A 13,812-nucleotide genomic window follows, 5' to 3' on the forward strand; every position below is an offset into this window, starting at 1 on the left:
AGATGGTCAGGGATGCAACCCTGTGCTCTGAGTGTCCCCCTAGCCTCTGACTGCCAGATGCTGGAACTGGATCACTCAGTAATTGCCCTGTTCTGTTCATTCACTCTGAAGCATCTGCACTGGCCACTGTTGGAAGACAAGATACTGGGCTACATTGACCATTGGCCTGATCCAGTATGGCCATTCTTATATTATGTTCAGTGCTCTACACCAGGGATCTCAAACTCAAACCACCACGAGGGCCACATGAGGACTAGTACATTGGCCCGAGGGCCGCATCACTGAAGCCTTTTCATACAAAACAAAAGTATAGTCAAAAATGAAAAAAAATGAAAAGTAATATAGTATGCTATTAAAAGTAAATGTATTAACTTTTAAAAAACTTTAATGTAAAGAGGGTTTTAATAAAATATAAAGACCTGTAACTATTCCTTATGTGGTCAGTAACACAGATGATTATCTAAACTAACAGTCTATCGACACAGCTGTAATGGCAGGAACTTTTTAAAGTAACTATTCATACAAAATACGTTGCCACTTTTAACAAACATTCTTCCCAACTACTCTCAGCATGCCTTGCTCCGTCTCTAAGGCAGCAGCTCGGTGCAAGGTGGAATAGAGGATGCTGGGAGTTGTTGTCCTCTATTGAGCAAATTTACTCAGCAGTCAGCACCTGTGTTGAAGTGTCCACATCCCCTTGGAGGGTCAGGGATTTCTTTCCCACCCAGGCATCATTGAGGGTGAGAGGCACGGGGAACAGGCTTGGCTTTTGTAAACTGGAAAATCCAAGATTCCTGTTCCCTCCCCGACCCTCCCATGATATTTCTCTCTGACTCGCCTTCCCTTTCCTTCCCTCCCAGTGCTAAAGGAAAAGGGCTTTTCCCAGTGACTGGCTGCTGCTCCTGCTTTCCCGGCTCCCTTCTCTCCAGCGTTTCATGCTGCACATGGGATCAATGGTGACGGATTTCAGTGGCGGGTCTGTTTGGCCCTCCCTTGAGGGAGGAGAGATTTGAAGAGTGGTGAAGGGGCTGGCTGTGGGTTGGTGTGAGTAGGCGTATAACTGGAGGGGAGGACTGGGGATGCAGGAAGAGCAGGCTCAAAGGCCGTTTGTCAAGCTTGGGCAGTTTGACTCAGGTAAACTTCAGAGAACTGGGGAAACGGCTCATTGAAATGCATGCAGCAGACATCCCCACCTCCCAGAGCGAGAGAGACTGTAAACACTGGCTTAAACAGCAGCTCCGAGCACCCTCCTGCCTGCCTGCCCTCCTCCCCAGAACACGTGTGTGGGAGCTGGCAGCAGCAGGGCAAGAGGTGGGTTATGTTTTGCTGATCCAGCTAACTTCTTCCCTGCCCCGCCTCTTCCTACCCCTTCCCCGCCCCCATTCCAACCCCTTCCGCAAAGTCCCCTCCCTACCCCTATTCCGACCCCTTCCCCAAATCCCTGCCCCAGCCCCACCTCTTTCCCGGAGCGCGCTCATCCCCGCTCCTCCCCATCCCTCCTGGAAAGTCCTAAGCACCGCCAAATAGCTGTTTGGTGGCGGGAAGCACTGGGAGGTACGCGGAGGAGTGGGGATGCGGAGTGTTGGGTGAGCAGGCAGCGGTGGGAGCTATGGCGGGCTGCAGGAAATAACTCCGCGGGCCGTGTGTTCGAAACCCCTGCTCAACACCAATTATTTACCTCTTCATTTACGTTATAGTATTTATTATAAAAGTTAAACATGGTCTCCACTTTTCTTCATATTATGTAGAATCAAAAACATGCCTGTCAAAAATGGCACAAAACCAGCAGAACAGGGCCACAATTCTGGTCCAAGATGTCTGTTCCACAGAGTTTATTGCTAGATTAACAATGTAGTTTCTTAACGTTAGTCCAATGGGAGGACTAGCATCAACAGATTTTTTGGAAGAAGCGTGTTTTGACAGGGGTCTGCAAGAAGGGAAGGGTGTAGGCAGGGAAAACTAGATCAGGGACAGTACCAGCTGCCAAGTTTCTACTCAAGACAGGACCAGGACTGAACTAGCAGGAATGCTGCAGGTCAGGAATTAAGTACATTGATGGGACTATACAGACAACCATCACAGCCCGCACTATGCCTGACTCAAGCCGCTGATACCAGTCCTCACATTCCCAAATATTGAAGTTATTCTGGTTTTTCTCCCCTTTTCCCAAAAAGTGTTGGCTTCATTTTTTACGTTTATTAGTTCTTTTAAACACTTTTTCCTAACACACACAATACTTCTGGGAAATCACAACCACACTTACAACCATTATGCACATGCTAAGAAACCAAGGGCTGTATTTTCAAGGGTTCTCTACTTGTGTGCCCAGCTTCAGACTTGTAAGGGGGTATTAAGCTGGGCAACCACAGTTAGTGGAAGTTTTTCAAAATTCGCTATCAGGAGACAGATAGTCAAGATCACTTGTTCTGTGCAACGCAGACTTAGGTGGGAAAAGGCACTGGAAACAGGCAGAAGGCTCTCACAACTACCCCACTGACCCCATCAAGCTCTCTCTTATCTTTACAGTAGGTGAAAAGCTCAGTAACCACACAAAGTATCATTAGCAGGGCAAGAAACTAAGAGTGGCAGTACACTTTGATTTGTGATGCAGGACTCCCTGGTTGGATTAGATCCAGGCTGAGCTTCCCTTTGGGAAATTGAAACCAGTCACACTCCCCTTCAATGTGTTGTAGGTATTAAAATGTGTAGGCCTTTAACATTTTCCTGTCTCTGTCCTCTTCGCTACCCCCAATTAGTCCTTCATGCCTCACATTGGGAAATGCTAGTATAGATCTTCATAAGAGGATACTTATCCTTTCTTTCATGCCTTAAAATAAGTAAAATAGTTAATACTGAAAAAATATCATCACTGGCATCTGAATTAGCTACCACTGAAATAAGACAGCTCATACCTCAGAGCTATAGTTTCAGGCTCTCTGCAAACTCATGCAGATCAGTTACAATTGTTCCGTCTTTTGTTTTGGTTCTACTTTGTTTTGCAACCATAGCAGTCAAAAGTTTTAATTTTTAATCAAAGCTGACATCATGAGCCATGGAAAAGAAGATTTACACAGCCCTCAGCTAGTCCCCTCACTCACCAACAGGGAAATGCACCCCACTCTCTAGGGAACACAGATGTACACAATGACACTTTGGTATGCTAGTGATTGAGACACCTACCCACATTGGAGTCCCTCATGCATTCAGCGACAGGGCATTGCTCAATGAGGAGTTACAAAAACAACTTGCTGTAGATATTCCAGTGACCTTATGCACAGAATTCAAGCAGGGCAGGACAGTTTCACATGCTGAACCCAAACTGGAAAATTGTACATAGAACCATAGAAATGTAGGGCTGGAAGGAACCTTGAAAGGTCAAGTCCAGATCATCCATGACAGGATACGGGCTAGAAGGACCTTTGGTCTGATCCAGTAAAGCCGTTCTTATGCCTAAACTTGTTGATAAACAGTTTATATCCATTTGTTCTTGTGTCCACATTGGTGCTTAATTTAAATAACTCCTCTCCCTCCCTGGTATTTATTCTCTGATGTATTTATAGAGCGCAATTTATCTCCCCTCAACCTTCTTTTGGTTAGGCTAAATCAGCCAAGCTCTTTGAGTCTCCTCTCACAACAAATATACCTCCTCCCAGTTTACTGCAAACCACAGATAACTACTCTGAGTATGGTCTTTCAACCAGATGTGCACCCACGTTATATTAATTTCATATAGACCACATTTCCCTAATCTGATTATTAGAATGGCATGTGGAACTGATTAGGTTGGTTTGGCATGATTTGTTCTTGACAAATCCATGCTGGCTATTCTTTATAGCCCTATTATCCTTTAGGTGCTTACAAATAGATTGCTCCAGTATCTTTCCAGGTATAAAAATTAGGCTGACTGGTCTATAATTCCATAGGTCCTCTTTGTCCCCCTATACTATGCTATGTTTGCCATTGGCCAGTCTCTGGGACCTCACCTGTCCTCCATGAGTTCTCAAATATAGTTGATAATGGTTCCAAGATTACCTAAAATGAACTTCCATCAGGCTCTGCCTACCAGAATACATCTAAATACGATTTCATCTGTTCTTTCCCTAATTTAGCTTGCATTCCTTCACCTTTCTTGTTAATATTGTGTTGAGGATCTGGTCACCATTAACCACTTTAGTAAAGACTGAAGCAAAACAGGCATTAAACATCTCCACCTTCTTGATGTCATCAATTATTAGTTTTCGTCCCCCGCTAAGTAGAGGACCTACAATTTCCTTCATCTTGCTCCTAATGAATTTAAATACCATCTTATTACCTTTTATGTCCCTTGCTAGGTGTAACATTCATTTTGTGCCTTACCCTTTCCGACTTTGTCCCTACATGCTTATGCTATTGTTTTGCACTCCTCCTCAGCAATTCATCCATATTTCTACTTTTTGTAGGATTCTTTTTTGGTTTTCAGGTAATTAAAGAGCTCCTGATGGAGCCATACTGGCCTCTTCCTATTCTTACCATCTTTCATTCACAGTGGGATAATCTGCAGTTGTACATTTAATACTGTCAAATTGTTTAATACATGCTCTTTAGGAGTCACATGATGGGTTAATTCATCACTCCACCAAAGTCAAGCAGCTCCCTACCTTCATCTGTGTGAACTGTCAGAAGCTTGTGAAACACTTATTGCCTCAGGACTGAATGATAATAGTATTAAAAAAAAATGTATGCAGATTGCATTACTTGGCTCAAACCACAGATTAGAACACAAACCTCTGCAGTTACTAAAACCTGTTTCTTGTACACCCTTCGACATTCAGCACATATATCCAATCTTTGGAATATTTGACAATTTAGTATGAAACTAAGAATTGGTCAACATTACAGAATTAGGTCGACGTAAGGCAGTTTACATAGACCTAATTAGGTCAGTGTACACAATACAGCCTTATCCTGCTGATGTAAGTGCCCTACTATACCAACATAATAACTGCACCTCCACGTGAGGCCTAGGGCTTATGTCAGTGTAGTTAGAGCAATGCAATGTCCGTGTAGACACTGCGTTACTTAAGTTGGCTGTCATTCTTGTCAATTTCATGCTCCATGTTGGAGCGGTGAAATTGACAAGAAAGCCTGGGGCTTGTGGTGGATTCCAGGTACAGCCTGGTTGCCCCCCAGCTTGGCTCCCCACTCTCAACCAGGTTGCTGATTGTGCTTGTTGCTGGGAGCCCTGCTGCCTCCAGGCTCCCCTCTGGGTTGGTTTCTCGTTTCCCTGAGTGGGGAGCCAGGGATCCTGGGCAGCTGCCCCCCTCACCCGCTGGGGAGGCGAGAAGCATGAGGGGGCAGCTGGGCTCCTAGCAGGGAGCTGTGAGCCCTGGCTCTCAGCTCCCCATACTTCCCGTCTTCAGTTGGTGGAAGCGCTCCTGGTGAGGATGTGCATCACCAACAGAAGGAAAGTAGTGTGGACATCAGCCACCACAGTAATTACTGCGGTGGCTGTAAGTCGACCTAACATAGGTCGACTTAAGTTTGTAGTGTAGACATGCCCAGTATGAATGTCATATTTTGTTGGCACTCATATCAGAATAGTATTACACAGGCTAGTAAGACAATAGCCTAGAGAGATTATCCATATACAAACTGGATTTTTTTTTTAATATAGCTATATACACCACTAAGTATTGTATCTTCAGGATTCTTTCAAATGTTATCTTGAAGAGCAATATACTCAGTCATGGAGTATTCACAGTACAAACAAATGTATTTTGTCATTACCTAAACACTAAAGTTTATACATTCATTTTCTTGATTAATCTCACATTGTGAAATAAAGTTAGTTTCCAGTTTATAGAACGGAGGGGATTTTTACTTTATTTGATGAAAAAATATACATAGTTTGACACGTATGATGTAATCTCTCTCAAGTAAGAACTAAAAATCTGCATGATAGTTTACAAATAAATGGTTTCACTGTATAAGGTGCATTTATTGCTGTTCTACATTAAATTTGAGGGGAAAACGTTACATAGCAGGCTAGTTAAACAGAAAACAATTCAAATTCCAGTCTTACTCATTCCTGTATTAAGAGGTGGATATTATTCTGAACAAAGTTATTATTCCCTGTATTACTTTAAAGATTTTAGTGCAAACCATTTTAAGTTTGTCTCAGAAGATACTGATTATAGAACATTCTGAGTGGCACTATTTGTGATTCATACTGAAGTTCCTAAAAAATGTTTTATAGTACTGCTCAAAGATGTTGACCATTTGTACTAGAACAAACAGTATAAATAGAACTCCAAGAGATTAAATAGAATTCTGCTCTAGGGCCTGTACACTGAATGCCTGGATAGTCAGTTTCACTGTACTCACTTTGTATTCAGAAAAAGAATTCTAAGCCTGCCCTACTAAAAAATATAAGTGATTAAAAAAATTAATTTCTACAGAAAGTGTTCAGTTTTCTATTTACTCTTACATGAGCTATGGTATAAGGCCACTTTAACTTTGTCCAGTTTTTTAAAATCCATTGCTGAAAGGGATGAAGATAACAGTGTTAGCTAGTTTTTCAATACCAACTGATACACCTGATTCATATCTCAAAATGCTCTCTGTAACATCCCAAGTACTGATTGAGTATCTTGATTCACATTAGAAGCAGCACAGGTAGTAGTGAAACTGTGCATAAAATTATGTATACTAAATTAATTCCTATAAGGAAACAGCCCATTTTCTAACATGCTTCCCTCACTGGGAAATCTCGCTCCTAGGACTAGAATTAAAACAGAAGGGCATTCCATCAGACAGCTCTCTCATTCAGCTAGTTAGTATTGCTGAACAGCAGTAGGTAGAACTGAAGGTCAGGCAGCTGGTACAAAAATTGTAATAAAAACAAAACAATTGAGTCATAGAACTGTTATTAAGCCAAGTATCTTCTACAAAGTAAACACTATTTCCATGTTAAATACAAATCTTTTCAAGCTTTTTTTAAATATCATGTACAAGTATTTATATATTTACTTTTGTTTTAATAAAAAAATTATTTAATTGTGCTTCTCGTGGCTGATCTACACTGTTGTATAAAGTACGCTAATTTTGTTTATTATTATTGTTGATTATTAGGTTTTTTTGGGGGGAGCTGCAAAACAAAATTATAACGCATTTGTACTAGAATAACTGAATAGATCTTTAATAAAAAGTGATGCTGCCACCAAAAGGCAGAGGATAAAAAAATTAAAGCTTTTTAATTTCTCACTAAAATCTACATATTCCACAAAGGTTACGGACTCAAAGCAACATTTACATTGTTATAGGACAGTACAATATCCTTCAGTATGAGCTCATTCCTTTACTGGCTACTTAACTGCTTAGTCAGTAGAACTAAAATGATTATTTACCATAGGCAAACTAAATTTTGCACTTTGAGGAATGCTGTTTAGAAATGTTTCACTGTCTTGTTTATTTTGGGCCTATTTACAAAACGATTTCTACATGTATTAGCAAATAAATAATTCTGATATTCAAAATGTCAATGCTCATGCGCACACCGACAAGATGGATGCATGCTTTAAAAATATTTACATAACATAGTATCTTCTTCATAGCCCTCTCCCTTATAATAGCAGAAAGTGCATTTTCTCTCACATTCTTTGTTTTGAATCGTTTAGTCTTGCTTCTGAGGGATACAGCCTTCCATCTCAACAACTTCTGGCCAGCCTTCATATTTGTTAGTATCCTTGTTGTTCTTTATATGCTACAAATAGAGAACATGAAGCCATTGTTAAAAATAAAACCATTTGTCCTGTTACCATTATAAATATTGCTAGGCTACCATGATTAAAAAAAAATCATGCCCTCCAGAAATGCATATACATCCTTTAGCAAAGGCTACTCTTTAGGTCTGAGATAGAACTAGAGACAAAATACATGTTTTTCCCTTATCAATGACACCCATTGCAAATAACCCAAATCTTAACCCAAATCATGAACCATACAAAATCAATGACATAACAGAATACCTGCTAATAGCCATGAATTTGGAAAAGTGGATGCTAAATATAGGCTCCTTAGACCAGAGTTTCTCATCGTCTTTTCTTGCGGCCACAGCATCCTGGGCTCCTCCCACCTTCCAGGGCCACCAGCAGTGGTTGGGCCCTGCCCCCCTCTGAAAACACAAACTCTGGAGGTGCAGACAGCTGGTGAGTTTCCCACTTTCCCGAGGGTAGAGCAGGTAGGCTTTGGTCACGGGGCTTTGGGCTCCATCCACATGGTGGCAGGCTCTGGTTCCAGGCTCGCCACCCCCGCCATCATCCCGGTGCCCTGCTGCCTTCCTGCCGACCTCTCCATCCAGGGCTTAATTTGTCCCAGGGCTTGCCAGGGCTGAGTAAGTCGGCTATGAAAAGTGATACTAACAAACATACAAATATCACTTTTCACAGCAGAAGACTTACCAGCTCGCAAGTCTGGGGGGGGGGGGGAGGGGGGGAGGAGCTGCAACCAAAAAAGCAAAAGGAACAACAACAAAAAGACAAGAACATGCAAAGCACCTTATTTGTGTTTCTGTTCTGTTTAGGTCCAGTAAAGAATAGACACAAATATAAATTATTTTTATTACTGAGTCTGAAAAAAACCCTACATAAATACATTTTGATTTGGCCATGTATATGTGCATATTTATTTTGTTTTTCCTAAAATTAATTTAGTATTGTAGGAAAAACTGTCAATGCAGCCATCAGCAAGAGTTGGTGGCCACACTCTGAGGCCACCAAAAAAATTGTTTTGAGAACCCCTGCCTTAGACTGTATGTAGGCACTGAAATAAGTGTTCTATTTTCAAAAGCAACTGGAAATCATTGGGATCTGTTGCATGATAGGCATTTTTGAAAATTAGGTTATTTACTTAGGTGCCTAAATTTTGAACTTCAAACACTGATTTTTGAACTGGCCTACATGACCATATTATAGCTACTTTTTTTTTTTTAAGTAAGAAAAACTCATTTTACAGAGTTTTAGTTCATCAGTTTTAATGTAGATCTGTGCATCATTTTTCTAAGGTGCTTATCACAGCATCGTTTTGTATATTTAAAAGAAGTTAAATATTCAAATAATTTTTTGTGGAACTTAAATACTAAATATCTACTGTGATAGGTTTGAGACAATGTTTGGTGTTCATATAATAGGCTAAGCCTCGGTTAGTATAAATTGACTTATCGAACTCTGAAAAGTAATATTAGCAACAAACCTGTTCAAATGGACTTTTAGTCTTAATTCCTTTTCCACCACAAAAGACCCAGTTGTCTCTAAAACCAAGGTTAGTAATAGATGTGCTTCCCAGTTCAGCAATCAGTTTCCGTGCCTCCTCATTAAGCCTTGAACAAAATGCAAAGTGTGTTAAATGTGAAAAATATAATACATGTAGCTAGATCCTTTATTGCTTAGTTCACCATTCAGCTTCTAATTCACACAATAAAATTTCCAGTTCGTTGGTATTAGGGCTAGTGTTACAATTGGAATTGGGAATGCCTCTCTTTATGAGGCCAGGTTTCAGTGCTTGCTGTGTTAGTCTGTATCAGCAAAAAAACCGAAGGAGTCCTTATGGCACCTTAGAGACTAACAAATTTATTTGGGCATAAGCTTTTGTGGGCATGAAGTGGGTTCTAGTCCATGAAAGCTTATGCCCAAATAAATTTATTAGTCTCTAAGGTGCCACAAGGACTTTTTTTTTTTTTTTTTAAATGAGGCCAGTTGATCGAATGAAATTTCTACCATTTGATGCCAAAATCTCATGTGGCCAGCACGGGGATCCAAACCTGTAAAAACGAAGGCCTCCAATCCTGCAAGGATCTATACACATGCTTAATTTTAAGAATGTTAGTACTCCAGCTGAGTTCAGTGGGACTACTCATGTGCTCAAAATTAAGCACACATGAAAGCTTTCATTGGATTAGGCCCTAAATCTGGATCTGATCACCACCTGCTCAGCCCATATATATAGAGAACAATTTTTGGAATACTATCACTCACTCAGGCCATAAGAAGATATCAATCAGCCTTTCCAAGATAGGTCTGATAGATTGTAGATTACAATCTACCACATGAATTATTTATTATTTATATGCTTATCTCTAGGTTTTGACTTTATATTTTTGAATATTTTGATGTCATAAGCAGGCCATTAAGTCTGATCACAACTAAGTGAAAGATGAAACATATGATTGCTCAGGTCCCAATTTCAAATTAATGATGATTAACCTTTGCCACAATTATGGCTTTAGATCTAAACAAACCAGTTATAGCAGGGAAGATACAGCGATGATGTAACAAGATACATTTTATTCCAAAATTTTTGTGAGGCAACCCTTTTTTCTCCTGCCAGCTACTATATTTTGGCCAATAATTTGGCCCGTTTTCAATTCTGAGCACGCCACAAAACTTTTGATTACTGCTAACTAATGTGCTATAATCATATGGTATGAACTCAGAATACATCACATTAAGCCAGAGCATAAAAAACTTTGGGCACACCAAATTAAGTTAATTTTGGGGCTACTTTCCTGTGATTGTACAGAATATTTAGATGGTTACATTCCACTAATACAGCTCTACAGATAAGGCACAGATTTTGTTGAAATTGTTTGCATTCACTATTACCGGAATGCAATATTGATGAGGTTTTTGTTATTCATATGAAGTTACTAGTGAACATTAGAGTCTGGTTATTGACATGGACTGCCAAAACCCACATTCCTATTGACCTGTTGAGCCTTTTTTTGCTGTTGTCACACTTAGACACCAGCTCTTGCAAGTACACAGCTGGGACAAAGTACACACTGAAACAAAACAAAAGAAATCTCATATTAAGTATCATGAAAGGAAAAACAGGTAACAGACAGCTTGTCTAAAGGGGAGGGGATGGTGGAAGACACCCCTTCAGGGGTGGGGGAGAAGCAGGAGGAGATGTTGGAGGAGAAAAGTAATAATTTTTAACTGCCCTCTTTCCCCAGCATTTCGTAGTTTGGAATAGGCAGCCACTGTTAACCCACTCTATTGTACAACCTAATTTGGGAACAGTTCAACATTATAAATCTAGGCTTCACCATAGAAAGTGGCTATTGTGCCATAATCTGCTACTGAAAGAACAGCTGGGCTGGAGAGTGATGGGTTAACAGAATTTGAAAAATATTTACAAAAAATATTTTGAATACTTAATTTTTTTCCTAATTAGGAAAAAGTTGCTCATAACTTCTTTGTTTGTTCTCATATTCTTCCACAAGGAATTATTTTTCATAGTTGAAGGACAGGTTGCATAAAACTCCCAAAAATTATTTGTAATGGCTATTTAGTTTTTAAAATGGAAACAACAGATAACCTGTAACCTAATAGCAATAAGACATCAGAGTCTGCATTAGTTGGCTGTTGGTGAACACTTTGGTGGTTTGACTGTTTGCCTCACATCATCTCCTTGTGTAGCCCAGTTTACTAAAGCACAACCTATTGTAGCTTACTGATATAGTGCAAATGCCACCACCTCAGTCACATACAGTGGCAATTACAATACTTAAACAAAAGGGAATCAATTAACTAATAGTCATGACGACAACCTTAACTCTTGACTTATTCGCTTGTGTTGGTTTAAACAACATTTAGGACCAGAGGTTGAGAATGAGGAGATGAAACCTGAGATACATGAATATTCATGTATACAATACTGAATCAACTGCACCTGCAATGTATGCACAAACTATGCACCTAATGAGTTCTTTGGTTTCAAATTAACTTTATAACAAAAAAATAAACATGCACAATCTATTGATATGGTAATGGCAAACAGACAGACATTACATATGTAGTTATTTAGATGTCAAAGTTGTGCATGGAACACACTCACCGCAAAAAGGCCTTTTGAGACCCAGTTCATTGCTCCACTTAATCTAAAAGGTTTTATAATAACAACATCTACATGTGTAGCATTCTAAAAACAGCAGAACCTCAGAGTTACGAACACCAGAGTTATGAACGGACCAGTCAACCACATACCTCATTTGGAACCAGAAGTACACAATCAGGCAGCAGTAGAGAGCCACACACACACACAAATACATCACAGTACTGTGTTAAATGTAAACTACTAAAAAAATAAAAGGAAAGCAGCATTTTTCTTCTGCACAGTCATGGTTCAAAGCTCTATGAAGTCAATGTTCCGTTGTAAACTTTTGAAAGAAAGAATAGCCATAAAGTTTTGTTCAGAGTTATGAACAACCTCCATTTCCGAGGTGTTTGTAACTCTGAGGTTCTACTGTATGCTTTAATTCTGCACAGCCTGGAGTATTCACTCTTCAGGTTACAAGATCATAAAATTAAGAAACTTTCCCATAAAGGACAGTGTCAATGATATTATCCCAGAAGCAAAACTTCTTCAAACATGTTTTTGGAACAGTTTAAGGTTTTTTCAATACACATATATGATAAGTATTTAAAAATGCAGGATAAGCAAAATTTACTATTTTTGGTCAATACATACTTGGTTGCACCATCATCATAGGTTCCCATTAACACTATAGTTCCATCCTGAATGGACTTTAGGAAGTCAATAAACGGTGCCACGTCTGAACAGAGACAGAATACACAGAATTACCGCAAAATGCAGTTACAGTACCATACCAAATCTAGACAAGACACCTTTGGCAGTGCTAATTTAACACTGAGACATTCCTTATACATAGTTTATACATGGAGTCAAAGAAATTAAGTGGGGAAAAGATGACTAAAGCATCAGAGAAAGTATACCTTAATTCTATAGCTGCAGTTTCACCTATTCTCTTGTAATAAAATACCTGATGTTTGTTTCCATTTAAATTCAAAATGGTGGCAATAAACTGAAGCTCTGGTAGCCCAGATTGGGAAAGTACTCAACATCAAATTAGTCTAGTGGGAAAAAAATAAGCCAAACTTATATAACACAAGAGCGGCGTTAGTCATTTAGGAAACCGATTTATTAGCACTACGATAACTCTTACTAGTACAGTTTACATGCCATTTTGGCACACGATGGCTTCTTTAGTCTGCTGTCAGAATTGCCATTAGGGGGATAATTAGTCAGGAGGGCAAATGCCTTTATGTGCATGTGTATAGATAACAAAAGATCTGTGTGCTTCTATTTACCTGTCCTCTCCTCATGACTATAGTAGGATATATGAAATGACTACATAACTGCTCAATTCAAACATTTAAAATGTAATGAGAAGCGATTTATTTTTGCCATTCAAAATTATTTTTACACAAGAAACAATTCATGAACACTTACCTCCTCCCCACATGTCGAAGAACTTGGTGTCCAATGCTTGTCCCGTTTTGCCTAGAAAAAAAGCTTACATTGTGTGTCTATATCCAAAGTTCTTTTAAGAATATATTCAACATTTCATAACAACCAATCAGAGGTGACAGTATAGCTTTGAGAGCCTGCAAAAAATACCATACTAATTCTCAGCTGGTATGTTCTCTTCCATGAAAACAACACCTTTAACTTCCTGTTCCTGTACTACTATGCACAGTCAGAGACAAGACAGACAAAGAAGAGCACTGCCATCTTAGTGACAGAACTACACAAGCAGCAGTAGAAAGAGGAGTGTTTTTCTCAGTTTTAAAGAACAGTACAAAAATGGCACATTCATACTTAAAAGACCTGCTTCCTGTATCTATTTAATAAAAAAAATTAGCTTTTACTACTTTTTATCCCTATTAGCAATGAGTGTGTGGAAAACGGCACTTTTTGCAGCTGACTGGAAATTTCAGTCATGGCAGCTTCATTTAAATTAGAGGATTTTAA

At 39.5% G+C, this 13,812-nt stretch overlaps 1 protein-coding gene across 3 annotated transcripts in view; it reads right to left on the reverse strand.

The window, feature by feature from the left end:
• FAM3C (FAM3 metabolism regulating signaling molecule C) overlaps positions 1–13,812 on the reverse strand; it is a 67,821-nt gene that overhangs the window by 18,930 nt on the left and 35,079 nt on the right. For 2 of the 3 annotated variants that reach the window (XM_075124446.1, XM_048836193.2), the window contains exons 7-10: positions 13,291–13,341; positions 12,508–12,592; positions 9,229–9,355; positions 7,633–7,741 (exon numbers count right to left, since the gene is read on the reverse strand). In XM_075124446.1, coding sequence (XP_074980547.1) covers positions 7,652–7,741; positions 9,229–9,355; positions 12,508–12,592; positions 13,291–13,341 — 353 coding nt within the window. In that variant the 3' untranslated portion in view covers positions 7,633–7,651. Of the gene's footprint in view, positions 1–5,835; positions 7,742–9,228; positions 9,356–12,507; positions 12,593–13,290; positions 13,342–13,812 lie in introns of those variants that run through there. The other variant, XM_048836192.2, reaches the window with a different exon arrangement.

This window comes from Caretta caretta, chromosome 1 (genome assembly GCF_965140235.1).
Source record: "Caretta caretta isolate rCarCar2 chromosome 1, rCarCar1.hap1, whole genome shotgun sequence".
In the NCBI taxonomy this organism is placed as follows: Eukaryota; Metazoa; Chordata; order Testudines; family Cheloniidae; genus Caretta; species Caretta caretta.